Source organism: Sebastes fasciatus, chromosome 3 (assembly GCF_043250625.1).
Source record: "Sebastes fasciatus isolate fSebFas1 chromosome 3, fSebFas1.pri, whole genome shotgun sequence".
Taxonomy (NCBI): domain Eukaryota; kingdom Metazoa; phylum Chordata; class Actinopteri; order Perciformes; family Sebastidae; genus Sebastes; species Sebastes fasciatus.
The window spans coordinates 33,307,207-33,332,914 of NC_133797.1; the positions used below are offsets into that span (position 1 = coordinate 33,307,207).

At 42.9% G+C, this 25,708-nt stretch overlaps 1 protein-coding gene across 5 annotated transcripts in view; it reads right to left on the reverse strand.

Annotated features, from left to right (window-relative positions):
* Positions 1–25,708, reverse strand: part of tnrc6c2 (trinucleotide repeat containing adaptor 6C2) — a 154,285-nt gene that overhangs the window by 7,771 nt on the left and 120,806 nt on the right. For 3 of the 5 annotated variants that reach the window (XM_074630475.1, XM_074630478.1, XM_074630476.1), the window contains 18 exons: positions 13,983–16,457; positions 11,911–12,189; positions 11,098–11,264; positions 10,915–10,989; positions 10,579–10,636; positions 10,050–10,192; positions 9,582–9,731; positions 8,114–8,329; positions 7,438–7,557; positions 7,088–7,171; positions 6,266–6,548; positions 5,304–5,468; positions 4,043–4,234; positions 3,719–3,868; positions 3,363–3,479; positions 2,293–2,505; positions 1,134–1,207; positions 80–219 (listed from right to left, as the gene is read on the reverse strand). In XM_074630475.1, the coding sequence (XP_074486576.1) occupies positions 80–219; positions 1,134–1,207; positions 2,293–2,505; positions 3,363–3,479; positions 3,719–3,868; positions 4,043–4,234; positions 5,304–5,468; positions 6,266–6,548; positions 7,088–7,171; positions 7,438–7,557; positions 8,114–8,329; positions 9,582–9,731; positions 10,050–10,192; positions 10,579–10,636; positions 10,915–10,989; positions 11,098–11,264; positions 11,911–12,189; positions 13,983–16,457 (5,101 nt within the window). Of the gene's footprint in view, positions 1–79; positions 220–1,133; positions 1,208–2,292; positions 2,506–3,362; positions 3,480–3,718; positions 3,869–4,042; positions 4,235–5,303; positions 5,469–6,265; positions 6,549–7,087; positions 7,172–7,437; positions 7,558–8,113; positions 8,330–9,581; positions 9,732–10,049; positions 10,193–10,578; positions 10,637–10,914; positions 10,990–11,097; positions 11,265–11,910; positions 12,190–13,982; positions 16,458–18,318; positions 18,563–25,708 lie in introns of those variants that run through there. The other 2 variants (XM_074630479.1, XM_074630477.1) reach the window with 2 other exon arrangements.

Genomic DNA, 25,708 nt, shown 5'->3' on the forward strand with positions numbered 1-25,708 from the left:
GAAGTTGAGAAAGAAAGGGTGAACGTTTCCTTAATTTCAATTTGCTAAAGCTGATGTGAGAGACTTAGTTGAGGCTTACATGTGCAGAGACTTCTGGGCCTTTGCGGCCTCGTCCTTGGAGCTGTAGCGCACCACAGCGTTCCCCTGGGTCAGGTTGAGGTGGAATGTGATCAGGGGGCCGTGCTGCATGCACAGGGTCCGCAGAGTCGAACCATCAATCTGAAGCACAATAGAAAACAAAAGTGTAAAAAAAAGTTACAGCTGATATCTGAGTTTATTCATCGATATTACACTGCATATTCAGTCACTATTTATTTCCCTTACTCGCTGCCCACGCTCTATTTCTTGTAGTTTTTCTTTCTTTTTTGTCTTTTTTTTTTTTAGTATACGTCAAACTGGCAATAAGTCATCCAGAGAAGGCTCACATGACCATGCCTCATTTCAGGGGAAAACAATCCTGTGTCCCTCATACACGGTAACAGTGTAAAGACAAAACGTTGAAACATGTCTCTAAACTTCTACTTTAAACAAACATAGTAATAACGCTATGCTGAAGACTATCTGTGTAGTTAGTTGCACCAACAATAAATCAAAAAACGCTTTGTTCCGCTTTGTCCCCAAATATGTAGAGATGTACGGGGGAAAACTGAAGGACATGGCAGTGATCAACCTTAATTTATTAAGTTATCGCGAATGCTCAGGTTCAGGCAAGAACGCAAAAAATAATTATTGTGTATAAAACAAACGTTTGTATAACATCAGATGAAAACATAGAAACTTGTCAAATTGCATTGAAGTCTATGGGATCTTTGTTTTTTGGTTTTCTATCCCCCAAAAGGGGGATTGTTGTGCTGATATTTCATCTGCCTAAGAATGTTTTTTTAATATTATTATTATTTCTCCATCTAAAGTGTTTTGTACCACACTTGCTAGAATGGCAAACTAAAAGCACAGAATCATATTTATTACATTTTGAGTATCCTACTCCCTAATCTATCAGATGAGTTGTTTGAGACATGACAATGATCCATGATCAGATCTCGCTTTGAATTCCTAATATTTACATGCTAGTTTTTTACTCATAACACACTGTGGCTTCAATTTAGCAAGAATTAGCAGCACAGAGTACGTACTTGTGGGGTGAGATTCCTCAGCACCAGCCAGCTGCTGGTCCTGTTGGAGCTGTCAGTACTCCAGGTGGTTCCCTCTGCGACAGAAAGGTAAAATATAATGTTAAGTATTAAGTGTAAGAAGAAAAAGTAGCAGAGCTGCAGAGTTTGTCATGATACAATGTTGTCGGTGCATTAGTTTCTCTGCAGTTTATATACAATATATATATAATAGGCAAATGTGAAGACAAAGGGAGTATGTGACAAATACATTTCAAGGGACAGTGCCGTTATAAAAGAAGTCTAAAAGGGAAACTGTTCAAACTAATTTCCTGTAAAATCATTTGTGTTGATTTTTTTTCAGCCCCCGTGATGCTTTTTCAAGAGGGGCTCGAGGTCAGACAGAACACACATTCCTCCAACTGTTATCTACTTCCACACACATGATTCTGGTCTACACTACTACAAGTAGTTTCCTCTTCAACCTGTATCAACTTAGACGTGTCATGTCAAAACAAGGTCACATGTATGATGTTTAACTGAGGTTTCTCACAGAGCCGGTAAACCTCAAGATGTCAGTTTAGCAGGGTGTGTTCACCCGGCCTTTATATAGCGAGTGGTGTCAGTGCACAGTCGCAGCTGCGAACTTCGGCACACCTACACATCTTCGGTCACGTCTGTGTTTTGCAGGGTGTGAAATACATCACAGATATTGATATGTGTTGATTTCACTTTGGGGAAAGGTGTCTTCAAATCAAAATTATGTTGAAACTCAATGTAGATAACAGATTTTGTAAATGACTTAATTCTACAATCTAAGATAAAGTCTTCACAGCTACATGTTTGTTTCTTTCCAAGTTAATGGACTTATTGTAATGATGTTAAGACATTTTAAAGAGATCTAGTCCTGGTAATGAATACCTCAAAGTGAAACCTGAGACTCAGAAGTGTTAATAGACTTAGTAGTGTTTCCCATGTATAGAATGTATACGTCCAACCAACTTAAAAAGATGCTAAATGTTTTCTTTTTTTAAATATTGTGCTTTGAAATGCAGTCGAAATTGCAGGTTGGTTGAAAAGTCTGGAGGAACGGTGCTTGAGTTTGTGACAGATAGATTCACATCCGCTCCATTAGGGGCTGCTAATAGAAATGAAATGAGTGCATTGTAGTTTAGAGGCTCACCAGATGTGTAGGAGCCGCTCCAGCCTTGGGCCAGGCCCAGGGAGTTGCCACCCCAGGTGGAAGAGGGCTTGTTGTTGGTGAGGCCTGGCGGGGGCCGGGAAGGGGCTACGTTGCTGCGTTGCTGAGGGACTTTCCACAGCTCATGGGACAGGGAGGCTTGGCTCTGGGAGATGGGCCCTGGAGACCAGGTGGACTTCATGTCAGACAGTTTACCTTCACATGGAGAGAGGGAGGGGAGATCGAGGACAGAGAATCAGTAACAAAAGACAGATGTGACGTTACAGCTATAAGTCTGTTACAGGCTCCCAACATTTATGTTCCTGGTTCAGCTAATGCCAACGATGCTTCAGTGGGTCTTGATGTTTCCTTAATGTAATTAAATTCACCAAATATTTTTTTTTAAAAGATAAAAAGTTATAAGAAGTCTTTCTGCTGTAAAAGTGAATTCAAATCATACAAATCAGACACAAACGCTTGCGGAAGTGAAAGTAGAAATTAAATTGATAAACTATATTTCTCAGTTTCAAGTACCGCTTTCCTGGACTGATGTGAAATTTCTGCCTTCCTTCAAAATTTGTGTAAATGCAAAAACAAAAGAAATTGTCTTAAAATAGTATATTCAAAGAATCACATCTCAAATGACATTCACAAAGTAGAGAGCTGAATTCTTTGGGATTCTTTTTTTTTTTTTTATGTCAAAGCACACAAAAACACACCCACACACACACCCACACACACAAACAAACGCAGGGTGTGTACTGATGTCACAATGGGCTGGGGTGAAGCTTGTTTTTTTGTGGGTTAGGTCAAAGAAGCACAGATGGTTAAAGGTCACGTTTAGGTGAAGTTGCTGTCTTAGTATCGGTAAAGGTGTTGTCTAAAAGGCACTGAGGGCACAAGTTTAGGTGTGACTTGGAGTAAAAGAAGGGTCATAAACACGGGTCAGGGGTTGGGTAAGGTTTAGGATAAGTAGGGAGCCAAAGACAGAGTTGTATCAGGGCTCTCATATGGATGAGGAGAGGGGTTTTTGGCAGGTCCACACATGGAGGGAAGATACTCTGGATGTGTACCTGAGCTGTCTCCATCAGAGGACGACAGACTGAAAGAGCTAGAGTAGCCACTGACTGGCCAGTCACTGCTGGTTGGAGGCAGAGAGCCATTCTGTAGTGGCGGAGCTGGGGAAGTGGCTATGTGGTCGTAGAGGTAACAGTGTTGTGACCAGAGACAGAGAGAGAAAAAACAAACAATCATGTATGCATCAGTACAAGCACATGCTAGTGGGGCCTGTGGTGTAGTAGAGATAGTGTCAGCATGTGTAAGTGAAGTAATTATTCATTTACATCGGATTCACTTTACACAGCATGTTTTTGCTTTAGGACTACTGTTTGTCTTTAATAACTATTTGTGGCGTGGCTTCTGTTCGTACCTCCATTCCTGTCCCGCAGCAGGTATCGATTGACGTCGTGGATGTTGGTGTTGATGGTGGGACCGCTGGGGACGCTGCCAGGGGTCATGTTGGGGTCATTCTCAGGGTCGATGTTCTGAAGGCCCTTCCATGGCACACCTGGGCAGAACTCTAATGGAGCAAAATAAAGTGCTTAATTCAGGGTTTTGAAAGCGTGTATGTTAGTGTGCGATTTCAGACATAGCCTGAGTCTTGAGAAGAGTAGAACATAAGTGAAACACCTGTATGGGTTGACTGTGGATGTGTACAGACTTTAGTGGATATGTATTTGCATCTTGTCCTCACCTGGGGGCCAGTTGATGTTGGTCCCATTGGAGATCTTTTCATTGGGGCTCTTGCCCTGGCCCCAGCTGTCTTGGGACACCATGGGGCTGGTGGGGGACTCAGAGCTGGACATTAGATTGTAAGGGCTGTATGAGTCCTCCAGATGGGGGGGCTTCCCAGGGGGGCCCAGGTTAGAGGCAGCAGATATGGCACCTAGTACATGCAAAGACAAATAAGAGATTCAATTTAACTTGGTTTTACTTCATAATGAGGACATAATATATGAAGATACTCAAAAAATATTCACATTGAAGGCCTTTTCAGAACAACATGTAATTGGTGTGATGTCTACAATAAGTTATCTATATCAATACCTCTTTCCATAACACATGGGAGGCAGATTTTTATATCAGCATCACTTTGAAGTCAGAATGTGTGGAATTTTCAGAGCTGATGATATCTCAAACGTTAAAATGGCAAGCGTAGGAGTCAACAAGATAATGTTAGCTAGATTCTCATCTCAAAACAATATGCAAGCCAAATGTGTTTTGGCAGGTGGTTAACACTGTTCATTGTATGATGAATATGTACTTCAGTGGTACCACACTGGCTCAAATATGAGAATGGTATATATTATATTCAAGGATTTTACATTTCCATTTTCTTGGCTGAAAGAAATGTGGTGTCAAGGTTCCCACATTTGGTCATGCACCTGAACGATCAGGGAGCGACAAACTGAAAGCTTCTGTCTAGGCTGACGATGAGCTTTCAGTCAGAATGTGTGAAAACAACAAGTCACGGATAACACTTCACGTGTTATGACAACAAGCTAGTGTCAGTTGATAAGTTCCATATCTGCAAAGATATCCGATAGGCTCAGATGAGTTTGGGCGGGAGGCTGACATTATCGATTGTGATCATGACTCATTCTGTTTTACAGCTCTTGAGTAAGTTACTGTTATCATCAAGTTACCCAAACTTTAACATCAAAGTCATTCCTTCTCTCCTGTACACAAAAGAGCTATTAGTATAGCTGCTATTGTACAACATATTAGCTGCCTAGTGGTACTTTACAATACAACATGTGTGCAGGGGGGAACTGTACAGAATAATGTGTACATTTATTTAAGATGGCATGGGAATTTATTGGTATTGTTATATATAGTAAAGGAGGTTTCATGTGTATTTTTACTTGACTACTTCACTGTACAGTACTGTATGTATACAGTATTATACGTACATGCGTGAATGGTATGCCTGTCTATGTTTTTCTGGGACGTACCGTGCTTATTGAGGTTGTTCTCCATGTTTGAGGAGTTGCCAGAGAGGCTGTCCATGGAGTTGGAGTGTGTCCACTGGGACAGGCGGGATTGGGGCTGAGGGGGCTCCTTCAGGGACAAACCCCCAACCTCCATGCAGTTTACATTCATGTTTGGATTCAGTCCAGCTGCACACACAAGAAAAATGAGATATATCAGTCAAGTCAAGTTTGGTGGCACAATCTGGCAGTCAAGTCAGTGGTGGAGGATTTCTATTTACAGGACCAATATGTAATATATTTACTGTAATAAATCATAAATTGGCACACAAACACAGCCTTCTGCAGCCATGGAAGCAAGCCAACGGACTGGATCAACAGAGATAACGTTAACGTTAGATTCTACCCGACCTGAAAAGCCTCGACACATCTCTCTGTGGTCCGTGTGCAGCTGGGTTATCAAGGCAGCGACTATTTGAGACACACAGTTGCTGAAGTGATTCTGACAACTGCTGCTGGCCAGAGGCTAACGCCGTGATGCTAACACACACTAACTGCTATCAGTCACACTGGAGGAGCAGACGGGCCACGGCTCCAATGTTTTAAATTAGGATTGTAGTACCCATTTGAGAACGCTAGCTGTCAGTACTACATATTATTATTCTATTATTAGATTAAAAATCTAGTAAAACAGCTCAAAACAAAAATAATCCACATTAATACGTTGTCAGATGTCAAAATGGAACGCCCTAAATGTGAATCTGCATGTATTTCTCAAGGAAAAATGGCTATACACTGATTATGTTTTTAATTGGGTGCGTTCAATGAATGAATTGTGGGTGGCCACACTGTATTGTATGAGTACAGAGGTTGCTACCTCAAGGGCTGCAGAGGAAAATTGCTATTGTCAACAAGTAAGCTACATTTAGAAAACAACAACAAATTCAGATTCTTTTCAATTTGTGTTATCCCCATCCCAGACTCACAGAGAGGGTAGGTGCTGTAGGCGTTGGGCGAAGACGGCGGCTCTTTGGTGTGCAGTGTGTCGGATAGGCCCGGAGCCTGGTGTGGGCCTGTGTAGGGGTCCAGGGTTGATTTGCCGGAACCATGGCCTCCGGTGGGGCCACCGGGGGGATGCAGACCAGCGGAGGAGGAGGAAGAGGAGGAGGAATGAGAGGGAAGTTGCTGCTGCTTCATCAGCAGCGCTTGGTACAGCTGACGCTGGTGCTGCTGGATCTGCTGCTGCATGTTGGTGATTGTACGTGCAACCTGGGAGAGACGAGAAGCAGCGTCACAACAATGTGTCATAAACAGAACGTTTGAGTATGACGGGGGAGGAAAACAAGAAGATTATTCAAATTATGTGGTGGCAATTACAAGATGGATGGAAAAATAAGGAAAAGATAGAGAGGAAAATGGGGACAGGAAGCAGAGACAATCGAGGTTAGAAGGGAAAGGATGAGCAAATAAGAGGATGAGGAGGTATTGGACAAAGTGGAAGGAGATATGGTATGGAAAGTGGAGAAAAACGGTGGGTGAAGCAAGCACTTGTTTACAAAAGCATCCCCTCTTTCAACAGACCCTATCTTGCAGCAGTCTGAGGATAATATAGAACAAAAGAACCAACATTTTTAAAAAGGAGAAGAAACTCTGACTTTTTGGCTCATGAGAAGTAACCTTTTCCCATGTCGTTATCTTAAAGCTTGAGTAACTTCTGTTGTAACAACACATGATCCTTTTCCTCTCTTTGCTGTTTTTGGTATCGTGAGAATAACAACATTTGTGTAATGATGCATTTGTTGACTCACTTGCTGCTCTTGTTGTCTAATGGGGCCGGAAACATTGCGTTGCGCCTGCATCATCTGCTGCTGGATTTGTAAACGCTGGTACGCCTGAATGAAGGGAATTAAAAGTACAACACGATGATTAAAAGATACAATAATAGAGGGAGAAAAAATACAACAAAGTAGGAGAGAGGGGTCAACCGTTTCAATTTTAGCTCTACTAATTCCAAGTGTTTTCAATAATACCATTCAAGTGTGCCTGGTTTCATCTCATTTCCATTTAGATAAAAGTCCACAACACACATTCTCTGCCTCGGACCTCTAAACACACGCTGAGCTGCTAATACAGATGGAAAAGAGGGACTCTGACTCACCATTTGCAGTTGCTGAAGTTGGTACAAGAGGGTCATTTGTTGAGGGTTTATTGGTGAGGTTAAAAGTGCAGGGTTCAGACCAATGTTTTTTGCTGCAAACTGCAAGAGCTGTGCTTGGACCTGGGGGGGAAGTATGGAAAAATGGGGAGACAGAAAGGAGAGATGACAAGTTAGTCATTGCAAATCACAACAACTGTCCAAAAGCAGCTTCTGGCAAGGTAAAGCTAGTCACTGCTACATTAATGCAAGGAGGAAAAGAAGAGGAGAAAGGGTCTGCTAGAGGAATCTTGTAAAGCCAAGAGGTTGTAACAGGTGTAGTGTGGTTCCCAGAAAATAACTTGGTGGGGATGTTTTGTGCCAGCCTTCACAATATATTTTAATTTTAATTTTATGATGCTGAAATGATTCGATGATATACATCGGTTTTCGGCTTCTGGTCAAGCTTATAACTCAGATGGTGCATAAGTTAAATCGTGTTCCCCAGTTATGTGACAACCAGCACAATTTATATATTAATTATTTAACCTTTATTTAACCTGGCAAGCCCTTAAGAACAAATTCTTATTTACAAAAGATCTACCCAGCCAACTTTTACGTGGTCTTGTGTGTTATGAACCAATATAGCTACATGTTACACATTAAATATGTACATGATCATGTGTGTGTATGTAGCTACCTGAGGGGAGAGAAACTGAGGCACTTGAGCACGTAGACTAGGCTGGGAGGAGCTGAGAGGTGGCACTGGTGGCTGAGGAGGCTGCTGCTGCTGTTGCTGCTGTTGCTGCTGTTGCTGCTGCTGCTGCTGCTGCTGCTGCTGCTGCTGCTGCTGCTGCTGCTGCTGCATGGCCCGGGTTTGTGCTGCTCCACTACTGCCAAACATTCCACTGGGTATCTATAAGCAGGAATCATAAAAGTACAATGAAATGTCTTCAAAAGCTCCACGTTTAAATCAAATAACTGAAGCCGTTTCTAAACTGAAGAGCTGAGCCACTGAAATGAGAAAAAATTTGTGTATTCTCCACCAAACGGTTACAGAATACCTCGACAGCAAGGTCAAGAGTAGACTTCCAACCGTCAAGTCTTCATGAATTTGATGTGTTCATTTAATACATGAATGAGCGCACTTGAATTTGATGAAAAAGAAAACTCAAAAGTGCACTCAAAAGCCCAGCATGGGTCGGTTATATTTCCCAGCCCACATAGCAATGTCTAAAAACATTTTTCAAAGCATTTTCCTCCAAGGTCTAACCTCACACTACACCTTGTTCACTAAAGCAAAAAAGAATATGGAATTGTAACTATTTTATCTATTTTACCGTTTATCAAATGGCCCAAAACATTTAGCCTGTAAAAGGCAGCTTCATCCACATTTCCAATTCTATATCGTTAAAGAGGTCTTTCTATTCAGTGCATGCTGCTTACACTGCCTTTGTTTGGGCTTCAAGGACAAACTGTAGTTTTTCTGGGCCATGACTGCCTCTAGGGGTGATATTTGATAGAGCATAAACTATCTGATTTCAATGGCCACTTCAGGCAAGGTCATACAAACATAAGTGAGCAATATAGAGGTGGAGATTTGGGAGATCATATGGGTAGAGAGCTGTGAGTAAAACAAATTAAATGTATCAGATGTTGCCATCACTGCATCAAATCCTGCACGAGCCATTACCTTTTAGAATGATGGTTTTGCATTTGCAGTGTGATAAACACAGACTGTTGATCAAAATGTTTTGCACTGACTAAGGTTTGGTTGCACAATCTGTCAGCATATTCCCCTGTTAATAAAGCAGCTGTTCAAATGTACTGAAGTCCTCAAATGTTTACATTTTTTGTCTTAAATTGTGGACCACAAATGATGCGTATCACTGTTGCTGGTGCAAATTTGGGCATTTTGCATTTTTCTGCTATCAATTTTGAAAATATAAACTCTGTTTTTTCACTATACATTAAAAGAGAGATGAAATAACCACTAAAAATAATATTGCTGTTTTATATATTATCACAAAATCCCCACAATCTCAACAATGTTTTATGCACATACTTTACAAAAGTAGTTTTCACTCAGGTGTTTCTGTTATTTTTCCCAACTGAATTTCAGTTCTGCGACAGTGTGTAGTATAACTTTTGTGTGCTCAATTTGTTACCTGTTGTCTGTTGTTCAAGTTTTGCATGGCCAGCCCCGGGTTGCCCTGTCCCAGACCCTGCCCAGGAAGGCTACTGTTGGCCAGGGGGAGCTTCAGGCTGGGGGAAGGCAGAAACGGTGATGGGGGGGCATCATCTGACAGAACACCATCCTGGACCAAAAATAAATGGAATAAACAGATGAATAAAAGCAGAATAAAGCATTAATCATTACAAACATGAATGATTAAGTGAGTGAAGATTAGATTAAAATGTGTACTGACAGGAATGATGAGATAATGAAAGTCATAACAATCTTTTAACCTTTGTTTGTAGCACGTCAAAATACTTACAAAGTAAAAATAAAAAAGGCAAATGCCCCAAAAGATTAAAAGCAAAAGTACCACGATGCATTTATGTTGTATTTTTCTACACTCATCATTTCCAACAGATGTTTGGAAAAAGTCTCATGTGCTGCTCAGTTGTCTGACCTTGTCAAGAAAGGAGTTGCGGTCGGAGGGGTCTTTGGAGAGTGCAGAGGGCCGACACACCATGGGCTTGTTCATGCCGTTGCTGTAATCAGACATGCCCATGCCCCGCTTGTCCAGGTCCGTCTTCTTCTCCAACAGGGCGCCTGGGAGCAGAAAGGAGGAAGGTCGATTTATTATATTATAAGACTAAACAAAGAAATATACTCTGTCACAAAATGCAATGATCATTTTGTAGTTTTTATGTATTTGATCTACAGTAATGTCATTTAGATGTCCTTTTTTAAAAGGTCATTTTTATATCTGTATACACTTTGCTTATGCTGGTATTTGACAGAATTTACTGAGATTAAATACTGCACTAACTAAGGGTAATATTCCCTGTTGAATTGAAGTGAAAATGTGGCAAAAGAATTTAATTCCGATCTTAATTCCTTGAATGTAAGACAGCTACATATTTGCAATAAGTAAAACTATCTCATATTAGCATATACAAAACACACACATATACAAAAACATGTTGTGAACTTACTCATGGCCTGGTCAAGGTTCATGTTGTTGCTCTTCAAAGCCTCCTCAGCAGGGTCTCTCTGTAACACATGGACAACATAAGCCCGTCACTGACCATGGCTTAATTGCAGGATGTTTAACAGTTTTCTTGAGTGGCTGTATTTATCATTGGATGGTTTATTTCAACCCCTTAATTGATTGTGTTTGTTCTCATGAGTTTCTACACTACACAGCAGGGGATCATGTATTTAATTTAAAAAATGTAGAACTTTGAAAAGCTGGCACATTTTTGGCCTACTTGGGTTAAAAAACTTAAAAGAAAGTCGGTTCAGTGCTATGTTTCAGTGTGAGAACTTACCGGAAAGCCCATGTCAGTGAGCTGTTTGATGAGACGGTTCATGATCCAAGCTTCATCTGGCTTGCCCATCTTCCCCTAACAACACACAAGCAAAAATATTAAATTATCATTTAAATGACAATAATCCCCACCATTTAACATCTGCCAGTATATTTATGTCAAGCGTCAGGTGTGTTCTCTGACCTTGCTCGGGCCCTTCTTGGGTCCATTGCCCCAAGAGTTGCAAGAAGAGCTGCTCTCCTGGGAGGTGGGGCTGTTCCACATGTCCCCATCCTCAGTGTCCCATTGGTTGGTAGACATGCCCATCTCCTCTCCTCCATTTCCCCAGCCATCTTGCATAGGTTTGGGGCCTGAGAAAGCGATGACATAACAAAAATAAACATTAGGTTGTGTTTTAGTATCTGTGACGCATCCTTCATGCCACACAAGCCATTTCAGAGGGTGAGAAGCAGGTAGTTTTCAACCTGACCACTTGGTGCCACTGTTGCCATTTAACATGCTGCATTTGTTTCCCCCCTACACCTCCCTCTGCCATTTCCAACATTTCAAACCAACAGCACAAATAACCAAGACCTACTGAGGCGTGGAATTGCTTTAATCCCAGCAACACTCCAGTAGCACTGACAAAAACCTTCAGAATTGGCACAAATGATAAAGGTCTGAAGAAACTTCCTGTTTTTGTTCCCTTAAATTAAGTGTGGTAGTGCACACATACTAGGAGTTACCATCAATCTGTATTTTACAAAAGGTGTGGCACCACTGGAATCGACCCAAATCTCAAATCCCATAACAATGTGTGGTATTGTCTAGATTGTGTGGATCTGTCTTGTACACCAGCTCATCTGAAAGTATGTAATATATCTAATCTGTTCTGTGTCACAGTTTGCTGTGGTAATGAGTTTAATCAATAACAGATGGTACCATAGTCCTTCGTCCCCACATCCCCATGTTTGACATAATGCACGACTGTAAATATAGTTCATCTAAGGGTGTTACCTGGCTTGCAGGGTGCAGAACCTGTGGGTCCGTTGGCCCTGCCATAGGGTCCAGAGGGCTCGTGGCCACCGTGGCCACCGTGACCGCTTTGGCCACCGTGGCCACCGTGACCACCATGGCCACCGTGACCACCATGGCCACCGTCTCCCGCCCATGTTCCTACTCCCCCTGTGGGCTTGCCCCAGGCAGAGGTGCCATTGTCCACAGATGCTGTTGGAGCTGCTGGCTCTCCCCAAGGAGGCTCCGACTTGGGTTGAGCACTTGGAAGCTCTCCCCAACCTGGAAGAAAGAGGTGAATTAGAAGAGTTTACATTTAAGACGTCTGAAAACACCTTGTAATCTGCAGTGTACTCGTGCACAAGTCAGATCTTTAACACTCTTTTACCAAAAACTATATTATGATAAACCAAGCAACTGAAAACCACAGCACTGTAGAGGCATGTTATTAAGAGAATCGAACAGTAAGCTTTTCAGTTGAGATAGTGCCATGCAGTCTATATATAGTCGCCTTTCAGCCAGCCCTATACTAACAGCAACAGGCCCTTGACCAGCTCAGTCTGGCTCGTCGGGTGGTGTGTTTGTATGATTATGTAGGAGGAGACAGCTGAAAGTAGCAGCTCAGGCCAGCCGGTGCAAGCTCTTACACTACATCTTCTCCTCCATCTATACTGGCTTCAGCAGAGATGGGTGATTGGGTATAACTGTGATCAGCACAAGTACGTTTAAAGGTGGCCACTGTGCTTTTTTGGTAGCTGCAGTGCAGATGGTAAACAGCAGGGGGCAATGGTCTCATTCACAATCAAAAGGAGAGGAGAATGTTAGGCATTAAAGCTGTGCCATGTCTATATGCATGGCCTTTGTCTCCACAAAGACTTATTTGAACTGGCTGCAGAGGGAACTTAAGCTTGCTGCACAGACTCTTAATTATATATGCATGACCATGAAGAGGCCTTAAATTCCTCCGAGACTATCTGCTTAATAATCACTGTGAGTGAATTACTTTAAGGAATAACCTGTAAATGGAATAACCATTGTTGGCAACAATGCTTTTTATTAGTAATTTAGTCACTTTGTGTGTCAATGAGTGAAAACAACTTTATTTAAACTTTGTCTCTCCCCATATTTCATTCTGCTCATAATCAAGACCGACTGTAAAGCTTAATACCATTCACGAAAACATACTTATGCTGTCAGATAAGAACTTTGGATCACTAAAACATCAGGTTTAAATCTGCTTGATACAAACATACTGCATTTTTAAACATTCCTGTGTCCTTTGCATTGGTAAGAGATTATTAACTTTTTCAACATTTTCAGAATATCAAACATTACTTTAATTTCTAGTAGGGCTGTCAATCGTTTAAAATATTTAATCGCTATTAATCACATGGTTGTCCATAGTTACACGATTAATCGCAAATTAATCAAATTTTTTTATCTGTTCAAAATGTGCCTTAAAGGGAGTAAAGTATTTATTGCTCTTATCAACATGGTAGTTGGCAAGTATGCCTGCTTTCTGCAAATGTATGTATATATTTATTATTGGAAATCAATTAACAGCACAATACAATGACAAATATTGTCCAGAAACCCTCACAGGTACTGCATTTAGCATAAACAAATATGCTCAAATCATAACATGGCAAACTGAAGCTCAACAGGCAACAACAGCTGTCAGTGTGTCAGTGTGCTGACTTGACTATGACTTGCCCCAAATCGCATGTGATTATCATAAAGTGGGCATGTCTGTAAAGGGGAGACTCGTGGGTACCCATAGAACCCATTTTTATTCACATATCTTGAGGTCAGAGGTCAAAGGACCCCTTTGAAAATGGCCATGCCAGATTTTCCTCACCAAAATTTAAAGTTTGGAGCGTTATTTATCCTCCTTCTCGATAAGCTAGGATGACAGTATCTTTACTCTAGCTTTAAAACTGAGCTTGTTACAACATAAAAATTGCAAAACAAATTTGCGCTAACGCGTTATTATTGCGTTCACTTTGACAACCCTGATTTCAAGTAATATACAAATTTGAGATTTTTAACACAACAGCACAACCATGATGTGTTACCTGGGTTGGCGTGGGGGGGTCTGCCCTGGGGGCCCGCACCTGGATGTGGGGCGCCATTGTTGGATGACCCATTGTTGTTTCCATGGTGTTGCAGGTGAGTTGGGGGCTGGCCATGATGGGGATGGTGGTGCATGTGGTGAGTGTGATGGTGATTGTTGTTGCCGGGGCCGACAGAGTGATTGTTGTTGTTATTGTTGGGGATATTCGCTCCGCCATTCTTACTGGGCGGTGGGCCGCTGTTGCCTGGGTTATTATTGGGATTGTTGCGATCCCACAAGTTGACAGTCTTGTTGTAGGTGCCGGGATCGCCCCAGGTGGACGTTCCATCGTCAATCTCCATCTTCCTGCGGATGGAGGGAGGGGAGGGCTCTTCCCAGCCCGTGGGATCCATGCCCTGGTCCTGTTTGCTGCCATTGCCCCAGTTTGATGAATTCTGCTTCACAGTACCAGGACCACCCCATTGACCCATGCTGCCACCTCCTCCGCTGCCAGTGCTGCTGCTGCTGCTGCTTTCCTGGGGCTTGGAAGAACCCCAGCCTCCCTGCACAGGGCCATTGGTACGTGGGGTCTCCCCCCAGCTGCTATTATTCACAGAAGGAGCGGGCTTACTCCAGCCTCCTCCTCTATTTCCTGCCCTGGGGCTATCCTTCCATCCACCACTTCCTCCATTACCTCCTTCTCCTTCCCACATGCTGCTGGAGGATCCATTCTTCTTGACCTCCGCCTCTCCCCACTCCCCTGTGCTGGTGCCGTTGGAGCCCCCATTACTGTTGCTCCATCCATGGGAGCTTTTGGGGCCCTCTCCCCAGTTAGTGGGCTGACTTTTTGTCATGCCATCGTCCCAACTGGGTGACTTGTCCTCAGAAGCCCAGGATGGTGTGCCTCCATTTCTAGGACCATTGGTAGGCTGAGGTTCACCCCAGCCACTGCTAGTGCCATTCGGCGCTTTGCTGTGTGACTGTTGGGGCTCTCCCCATCCTGATCCAGTCTGGATAGGCTGAGGTGGAGGGGCTCTCCAGCCAGAGGATGATGATCCTTCACTGTCATTTTTGTCTCCAGACCCAGGCCTCTGACTGGGGCCAATTTTCGGGTTGATGGTACCTCCATTGATGGATGAGGGTCCACCATTAGAACTGGAGCTTCCTATGGTGTCTGGGCTGCTTTTGCTCTTCCCAGCCTTAGCGTTGGCTTCTTCCATCTCCCATACAGTGTGCTGTCGGATCGGGGTCTGTCCCCAACCCGTGTTACTCAGCACCCTAGGATCGAGGTCCTGCCGGGGTAGCAGAGGGGTACAATCTGTGCCGGAGGACCTGTCTCTGTGGTCAGATTGATTTTCGCTGCTCTCCCCACTACCCTCACTTGCCGGGGTTGGTCTTTGCTGCTGGCCCCATGAGCTATGTTGCTGCTCTTGGCCTGAACCAGAACTACCAGCGTCTACCGAGTCCCAGCCTTTAGATGCCTCTCCGCCACCAGAGGATTTCCCCCAGTCACCCCAGCCACCACTTCCACTACTCCCACCTCCACTGCCTTGGCGGCCCCAGGCAGAATGGCCTCCAGAGGGAGATGATTCCCAGCCTGAGTCCTTGGGAGAGTCAGCTGCCTTGGTTTCACCACTACCCCATACAGAGCTGCCTGTTGTGTCTCCATTGAGCTGGGATGATTCGGTGGGTGACTGGCCTCCCCAGCCAGTTATTCCATGGATAGGGCTCATAGGCTCCTGAGCTTGCTGCTGCTGCTTAGTGTGGTTTGGTCCATCAGAGTTAAGGTTAGAAGGTTCCATTTTGAAGGACAAGCTTGTGTTGGTTGAAGGGTGCTGTTGATCATTTTCGTTACCACTTATCATGCCACCCCAACTTCCCCCGCCATTATCTGCACCTCCCAGGCTCCCATTTCCCATGTTTCCATTGCCATTAATACCTGGTGGGAGGGACGGGGAGTTTGACACCGCATTGGGGCCAATACCACAACCTCCACCACTCTCATGGCCCAGAACAGGCCAGGCTGATGGGTTGGCATTGGGATTGAGGTTCAAGTTAAAATTGGGAGACCCCCAGTTATTTGGCGCTCCTACTCTGCCGCCATTCATACCATCTTGTTTCCCATCTGAGCCCCAGCCTCTATTACCGCATGTGTTGGCTGACCCAGGTCCCGTCATCATGTTATTGTTAGCTTTAAGAGAGGGGTAGTGGGCCTGCTGGCCTGCGGCACCTGTGGCCATACTCATAAAACTACTACTACAGGTGGTAGTGACAGCACTGGTGTCTGCGTTAGAGCTAGCTGAGCCCAAGGGGCATTCTGGTGCTGCGGGGTGGCTGGGGTCACTATTGTGGCTGATGGATGGCCAAGCTTCTGTGTCACTTCCGTCAATAATCACTTTGTCCCAGCTGTTGGCACTGGAGGAGCTGTCAACTGGCAAAGAGGCTCCCCAATGAAAGGTCTCATACTGGGCAACAGAGCCACTCTGGAGGGATATGTCTAAAGAAAGAGGGAGAGAGAGAAGAGAGGTTTAGACAAAGTGAAACAACAAAAGAAGCAGTGGACATGATGAATCAGTCAGAGAGAAACAAAAGAAGATTTCAGTAACAGAAGATGCAGAAATGCAAGAAATAAAGAAGAGATGGAGAAACAGGAGCGGAGACAAAGGTTAAAAAAAGAGAAAACAAAAGGGAGGATAAAGAGGGATGGGGTGAGGAAAAAAAATATACATTAGGTTAGACTAAGGAACATCATGTAATACAGCCCGTGTAAGTCCCCTGGACCGATTTTTATCTTCTTGGTTGGTTAATGCTAGCTATCAAGAATCCTTGGCAGGAGATGGTCACACTTGCTCGTTCCACAATCCAACACATAATCAGAATGCACAGTCAAGCGTGCTACATGTCATATCAGCTATGACATATCCATAAATTCTTGCCCTTGTGCAGTCGGCCAAACAGAAACAGGGAGATGGAGCCCTCACTTTCTTTCCTTTATCCATCCTTCTTTTCTCCTCACTTATAACTTCCTTTTCCACTTTCGTTTCTGACTCCTCTCCTCTTCCCTTGCGGTCTTATTTTACCCTTTACTTCCTTCTCACTATCAAGCTTCCCTTATCTATTATTACCTCCTCCTCCCCCTTTTCTCTCTCTGTCCATGTCTCCTCTCTCACTTTCTGCCCCCATCTCTTTCCTCACCCTTTAATTCCTCCCCCTCTCCCCTCTGCTCTCCTCTAACACCCAGCAGTGAGAGGCCCATCCGTCTCCATCGTGGCTTCACTGGCTGGGGCTGTGAAGGGAAGCCCAAGTGGAACGCCGCTCATTTATTGGAATGAAACCAGGACGGCTTCTCATCCATCACTCCCTACGCTCCGCCGGGCCTACTCCTCCTCCAACTAACCACAAAACACTTCCTCCAAGCTTGTGTGAATACTGTATGCGTGTGCGTCTCTGCTAGCTTCTCACTACCTGCGTATAATACGGTTTGCATATAGATAAATTTTTTATCACAATCTGAGAACTAAGGACTGTATGTAAAATGTATCCTACAACTTACAAGCTTTAAGCTTGACTTACAAATTCAGTACCACACTAACAAAAACAAAGCATTTCACAAACGATTCTCTAACCAACATGGTACCACACACAAGCAATTTCATTAGGCACAAAAGCATCCCATCAGAGGGGGAACTAATAATAGACTAATTCGATGCTGTAAAGGGGTAATCAATCAGTGGGAGGCAGCTAATCAATGATCTTATTAATGCTAGTGGGTGAGAGCAGGGAGGCTATCGATCCAGCATGCAAACATCCAAACCACTGGGCCAGCCTCATGTAATGGGATAAAAACCAATGAGAACTGCTAAGAATCTCAAAAGCACACAGGCCAACCAAGGATATGAAGGGAGAAATTCATCCAGTAACTCTTGGAGGAGAAAGGAAAATGAATGTGTATTATGAAACAGCCAAATTGTGTACATGAAATCCCAATTTATCCCAGTTTGAGTGTTTTCCAACATTCAGCAAAAGTGGACGTTTCAGTGGGAAAACAGCAGATTACAGCAGTTACTGCATGTAAACACTATGTATTCTTATGCAAACGTAATATTCTTTATGACAAAATATACGCCTAATATGTTTTTAAGATGACTGCAATGCATTTAACATGAACAAAATGTGATGCCAAACCATATGCAACACGAGAAGTCCTTTTCAACAAGCATACTATCCTACTAGACGAGAATACATTTCTGGCTACCCTCCTGAGCAGCTGCAGTAAGCGTGGCTCACTAACCTTTAATTATAAGACCCAGGCTGTGTTTGTAAAATATTGGCCTTGTTTAGTAATTAAGCTGTTTTACCTTCCATTACTCTGCCATTAGTTTCCATTAGATTGTTGCAGTGATTTCCATAATAGCTATACGTTATCCATCATGAGATAAAGACCGAGTGGTCAAAACAATCCAGTCAGATGAGGGGAAAGTCCATTTGTTTGACAAACGCTGGCAGATATGTGGCTTTAAGATACTGCGCAACACGCCACAGAGTGACTGTGAATGCAATTTTCGCCCGAAGACACTTATCTCCACTCCCCAGGCAGCCTTATCGCACAGGGTCGTCAGACTGATGGCACACACATATACACACACCAACACTATTCTGGAGTTAGTTTGCAATCAGTTGAACGCAGAAAAAAAACCTACTGGAACATCACATCAAAAGTGATCCCTCACAACTGCTGTGACGGTGCCAATTGTTTTGGAGGGAAGTTAGAAGTTGTTTGAACTTAAAAAAAAAGCCAGATATAAGCCTTCAATAAGAAAGACTTTAATTGGAGTTTCCATGAGTTTTCTCTGCCATCTGACAATAAGTTGGTCTTGAAAGTCAAGGCCAAGGCCTAATTTCGGTTTGCATGACTAATCTCCAAGGAAATACAGACCACAAAAGTAATGTCAGCACACAAATCTGTCCAGTCAAACTTTCATTCATTTATGGACACAAAAAAATAGTCAGGTGGAAAATGCCTGTTGCCAAAAAGACAGCAAGCTAGTACAGCATTAAGGAATGATTTTGGAAGATATTCAAGCGACTTGGAATTTAAGTCCAGAATATTTGTGTCAGATATACGGGACATATTGTAGGATGAGATGCGTTGATTATATTTTCGTCTATAGGAAAGTAGTGAATGTTTAGTGAATGCTAGAGATGTCACATTGGACTACTGTAATCATTGAACAGATGGGTCAAAGAGGTTCCAATATTCTTATTACTTCCTTCTTAGTTACAAAACATTTAAATCTAAATGTCGGTGTTTTGAGATTTGAGTTCCACCACAATTGGGTGAGAAAAGTGTCTCTCCTTCACAAAAACGATTCCTGATCTATTGAGTTGGTGCATGACTGCTGCTTGCCACCAAGTCAATTTGTAAAGAAAAGAACAAAACCCAAACAGACGATCTTTTACTACTGTAAACTCTCAGTGGTTTGTAGGTCTTTTGCTTCTAAACGCTCCCTTTCTGTTTTTGTCCCAGCTCTGTTCTCTGTTAATGGTAGCTTTACGAGCAAAGAGAGATCGCCATTTTATCAGACCTGAAACATAGCCAAGGAGCTCTGAGGCTGCAGCCTCAGGAAAATTTGGTTCGGTCGACCCCTCACCCACCCGCTGTATCTTCCTGTCTCTCTTTCTCTCTCACTTTCTCTCTGTCTTTGTCTCACTCTCATTTGCACATTTTGCTTCCTGAAGAGCGTAAAAATAGGTTACATGATAAGTTAATCAAAGCCTGGAAAGCAGCCATCTTTCTATCACTCCTGTCCCAGACACTGTGAATCAGACAAATGTTAAAACAAAAAAAAACACATAAAAGAAAAAGGAGTGTGTGTTGCCTGTGGTGGGGAAAAGGGGTCAGTCAGAGAGAGAGAGAGAGAGAGAGAGAGAGAGAGAGAGAGAGTGGAAAAGTACCTGAGGAGAGGTGCACCAGCGCCACTCTCAGAGTGCTTACACAGATATCCTCTTAGTATGTCTACAAGCTAACTGCTGCTACTAGGTGGCTGAGTTGTATCTGGACCAATAGTGTGTGCAGGTATTTGTGTAACTGCAATATAAATAGCAAATGTGGGTAACAAAAATGCAACATTATGAGCTCCACAAAAGGAGTATTTATCGCTGGACTATTGCATTGGATTGCATCATACTGTATAGGTGCTGATGCTATTGTGTCTACCTCTGCGGATGTGTACACGCGTGCATGTGGGGACTAATGCAAAACAGCCTCTTTTTCCTTTCACCTAAACATGCCCCGATTGTTCCCCTTTCGACTCCCTCCCCAGACATTCCAATAAAAAGGTCTTGCTGATTCTTGGCAAAGCGGTGATTTGGCAGGCGGGGAGACGAAAGAAACAAGCTGGACATGAAAAACAAAGAAAAGGGGGACAATTATTACCGTCCACCATTTGCAATCATGTGTCAGTAATGTGGTGCTGCTTTCATTCTGGTTGCAATTAGGAGGGCAGTCTCTTATTACGCTTTGTGAATGAAAAGGGGTCAAAAATAAAAACTAAGGGGCCCTCTATGGCTCGTCGTGCTTCCAACAGGGAGCTTTATTGTGTATGTGCAAGTCCATGCGTGCAGATACAGGCTTGTTCTGTTTAGAGATCCTGGACTACAGCTAAATAATAATAATACCAAATTCCTAATGATGAGTACACCAGCAGTGCTTGTGCTGAAAATGTGACATTAAACAACAGCAACAAACCACTGACGCTGCGATGCCAGCATGCCAGAGTTGAAGCAGAAATAAGCAAGAGATGAGCTTCTGATAATGAGACTAGCTGCCATCATAGAAATGGGCAGGTAGCCAAGAATGAAATGCCTCCCCTCCCCTTCGAATGAAATGAAAGGCAGGGTGACAGAAAGAGAGAGGGAGAAAAGTCTGGGGGGAGGGGTTTGGCACTTGCAGTGGCAAGGGAAAAGAAAGGGAGACGGTGAGAGAGAAAGCATGGACGGACTAAGAGATGGCGTGGCAATAAATAGAATCATTAGCTCGACTGTGAGTCGAAGACTACGCTTGGTTTTCTCCGAGCAAACCGTGGGGGTGACATAACACCAGAACCAGAGCAGGAGGGGACGTTTAGTAGTCTTTTGTCCCCAAATAGACCCTCTCCATCTCTCTTTGAGGGGTGCTTTACGCCCACTTCAATCAAAGACGGCATGTACTTGTTTTTCCGGAAGCAGGGAGGACAAGAAAGAGTGAGGGAATGGTCACAGGAGGGTTTAAAAAGCTCATTATTCATGTCTGTTTACCTCTGCTGAGAGAAGAGAAAAAATAGGAGAGCGAGACCATGGTGACTTCTCTGGTTTCCCTGACAGAGGCTGGATTAATTAAGCCACTAGGGGGTTCTCTCATTTCTATGTGTGTGTGTGTGTGTGTGTGTGTCACAGCCTGAGCACATGGGGCGATCTATACCTCCCCGGCTTCATTAGGGCCAAGTAGTCTTGTGATTATGATTTTAAAAACGTACAAGATCTAAGTGGTAGTTATTTTTACGTCTTAATGGTCCCATGTTTGAAGAAGCAGACCTGCATTTCCATGAGAGGGTACTTGAAGCACATTATATGTTTTACAGACCAATGTTTAACACCCTATTCCACCTCCACACTAGGCATTTAACTTAAATAAGATAATCAAAAGGGCCCAAATGAAAGGGCCAAGTGTTTTAACAGCACCCAGCAGAGTGCCTTCTGGCTACATGCTCTGTCTGGGTGACCAACAAACAGCTGTTGGGCTGCAGTTCCCACAGTCTTAAGAGACCCCCACTCCAGCACCTGCTACTGGGGAGCTTGTCTGGATGGCTGCTGGCTGCTCCGGACTTAATGGTCCCCAGTCAGCTGGAGAGACTGGGATGGTGGGTGTGACGGAGGGAGGGAGGGAGGGAGGGAGAGGGGACAGGGGGTCTCTGTCTGGTGTTTGGGACAATTAAATGGGGTTCGGAGAGCGGAGGTTACGTGGGAGGGGTGTGAATGCCCTTGACTTTAGAGGGGGTTGCCTTTCAGACTTTGTGGATGGGGCGGTGTGTGTGGATAGCCTGCTGGAATGTCATAAATCACACACAGTTAAATTTAATATGGTTTTTAAATGAAGTCAGTATGATTTTCTGAACCAAATGTGAGGAAAGTAACCAAAAAATGGGTCAAAGGAAACACATTTAACCACCTTAGGATATCTACCCAATAATACTGCAGTACTGCTGCCTCATAAACTAACGTGTGTGTGCATGTGTGTGTGTGTGTGTGTGTGTGTGTGTGTGTGTGTGTGTGTGTGTGTGTGTGTGTGTGTGCGTGCATACCCTTTAAACTCAGCCAGCTGGCCTGCAAGGCAGACAGAGATCTGAGAGGACACAACTAGGTCAGACTAGTGTGTTCTTACTGCTGCACAGCCATCTATGCACATGTGTTTGTGTTTGCATGTGCAAGTGAAAAAGTGTGTGGAAGGAACATCATCACATCCCTTTCGGCCACAGTAACCTCACCGGAGAGGTCAGAAACATGTCCTCAAAACAGTTCATCCCTCACTTACAGTTACACTGAGGAAGAAAACTTTGTATCTGTACTTGCAGGGAGGGAACATAACATAATACTTGAACTAGGGCTGTGCATTGGCGAGAATCTGGGGATACGATACGCATCATGATACAGGGGGTTACGATTCAATATATTGCAATATTGTAAGCAAGGCAATATATTGCGATGTTTTAATCTAATTTTAGGGAAACTGTCTAGGACTGCACGATTTTGAAAAAAATTAAGAATTGTGATTATTCTGACTGATATTGCGATAAGATTTGCGATATTAGAGGGAATGATAATTTTTGCATCTTTATTCACGTTTTCATTGAAAAACATAAAAATGATTAAGGTGTGATTTTTGTAGGGATCTCTACCAAACAACGATATTTTCCTAAGTTTGAAGAATGTGATGTGTAGGCTAGGACATCTCTGCAGCATGAGAATATTTAATTTAAAATGGTATTTTGACACACATTTGCCTTTAACAAATATTCACCTCCTGCGATTTCAAATTGCAGTAGGCTATATTGCGTTTTTGATTACATTTTTAAAATGCATTTTATTTTTTAAATTGTATTAATTGTGCAGCCCTAAAACTGGCATAGTATAAAGAACACATCGCTATATGCATAAAATCTAAGTGAAAAAAGTTTACTTTTTAATGCAATCAGAACAGTGGGATATGCATTTGCATTTATCACAGTTGCAAAATCCAACATCATAGCACTACTTTGAGAGGGCACATACACTGGAAATTAAATAAAGTATTGACTGAGTTAATCTTTGTATGTAAACTATTAATAAAAAATCAATATCAAATCGTTTGAGAATCAATACAGTATCACAAAACATAATATCGCGATACTTATTTTCGATAATTTAGAAAATGAATATGTTATCTATGATAATGATCTACATGATTCTTGACTTGATAATTAACTTAATTCCATGTACTTTGTTTACATGGTTGAGTGAGTTCAAAACACTGAGTTGCAAATGTGTAGTCTGGCAAAAATAGAATAAAAGTCATGCATAAATAAGGTGTTCTGTTGGGACAGATATTTGCTACAAACACAACCACTGTAGCCGGGACCGGTACTTGCAAGAGCAGGACGTGGTGTAGTAATATTTGTGTCTATTTAAAGTCATTTCTCAAGCTTCTACTAAAAAAGTAGTGATGTTTTATGTAAGTAAAGCAGAGGCTTGGGTTTAAATCTCCAAGTGCAGGGCAGTAAGTTAAACTACAGTGTCCACTCTCTAAATTATGTATGCCAGAATCTGTGCAACAACAGGGCCACTAGCTTGAGGCTATTAGCTGAGCAGACAGGATAGAACAGGCTGTGAAGGGGAAGCCCTAGGGACAAGACCGAGAGGGGAAGAGGGGTGGAAACCCAGCCAATGGCTACTATGCCACAGGCTGTGTTGTACTGAGAGGCCCCTGGGAAAACCGGGGCAAGGTGAAGGCCAAACAGGACAATAACCGCTGGACTAGGACAATAATAAGGACATTATAGGTTAATACACTCAACCAGGGGAGCTTAACTTGTATGAAGCCAAAAGGAGAAATATATTCTTTTAAATCTAAAGGCTTAGAGGTATTGCTTCTCTTGAGAGACTTAAGCCTGCAGCCAAATTTAGATCCTTGCCCACAGCTAAGGAAACCCTGCACTAAACAGCTGAGCACAGAGAATAAATATCATAATAGAGAGTTTCAGCTTCTGAACTAATAATTCCAGGATGAAACAAAGCTGTCTCAATTATTAATGTTTAAATATTGTTTGCGAAATGCTGACAGAAAGCAGACTAATTCTCAACATCCTTCATTAAATTGACTTGCAAAAAACAGGCATCCATTTTTGTTTGATGCTGTAATTGGTGGCATCGGCCCAAGTACGAGAATAACGGCGACTAGACCGAGCATACAAGGACCAGTTGCCTCTGTGATGCTGAGGGCTGCAGTTTGCTGACTAGCAAGCCTTGCAGCACAGCTGCTGCAGATTTGTTTACCGAGTGCTTGGTGTTGTCCCAGCAAATGTTGAGTTAGTAATGAAAGGCAGCACAGAGCGGCAAAGAGCACTGATGAAAAGAAAGAAAGAAAGAGGGAAAAAAAAGGGACTGAAAGAAGAGAAACTCAACAAAGATGCAAGCAGATACTCATGCGAGTTCCTGTTAACCTGAACATGAAAACACTGTGGTGTGCTGCAAAGATATCCTTGCATCTATGTCTTCAAAGTGTTGGATTAGAGGATGTGACGTGCATCGTTGTGTCTATGTACATTATTAAGCAGATGGTTGTGATTGCTTTACAAAGAAAATGACGCAAGTACACACAAAGAGCAGAAATTATAATAAAAAATGAATCTTCTGCAAGTGAAAAGAAACACAGTGGTGTCCATGAACTGAGAGGAATATAGCTGTAAAAATGATATAAATAAATCATGGCCATCCTTTTATCAACACATTACTTGCATACAAATGCACACAAGCAGCCACACAATGAGCACCTTAAGGCAGGTTCAGTATTAGTGATCTTAGGGGCCACTGGTGAGTTCATTAAAAGATTACCGAAGGCTATACAGGTCTGAGTGTGTGTGCAAGTGTGTGTGGTCCTGTGAGTCGAGCAAAAGAGCATGCAGAGGTTTAAACAACTAAACCATGCTCTTCTGACTTAAGATTTTCCAAGGCGTTGATCAAATTTGTCGTTATTATTGCCAGTGTTATAAGCACTTGGATTCAGCCTTGAACACTAACAGCACATACCTACTTTGGAAACAAGCATTCAGCTATCAGAATCCTTTCAAATGGCCAAAGAAAGGAAAATGGAAATGCAGCCAATTGAACACAGCTTAAACTTGAGTCTTAAATTTTAATTTGGCTTTAAATTGGTCAGCCTACCCACATAATTTAGGGGCTGAATCCCCTCATTATTTTACACTGACAGGAAGTGAAGGTGTGCCGTTAAACTACAATTATAGTCATCATAATTTATTATGCCTATAATGCAGTAAATCTGTCAACGCTGCTTTGCACACCACTTTTATCTGTGCCAGGCCAAACTGAATACAAACTCGGAAATTAAGCTTAATGTAGGATCCCTAAAAAAAATATGGATTATTTTGTCTCACAATGTTTGGGAAAATCAAAGTGAGTGTAACAGAGGTTGAAGCAGAATGTTAGATTTAAAGGACG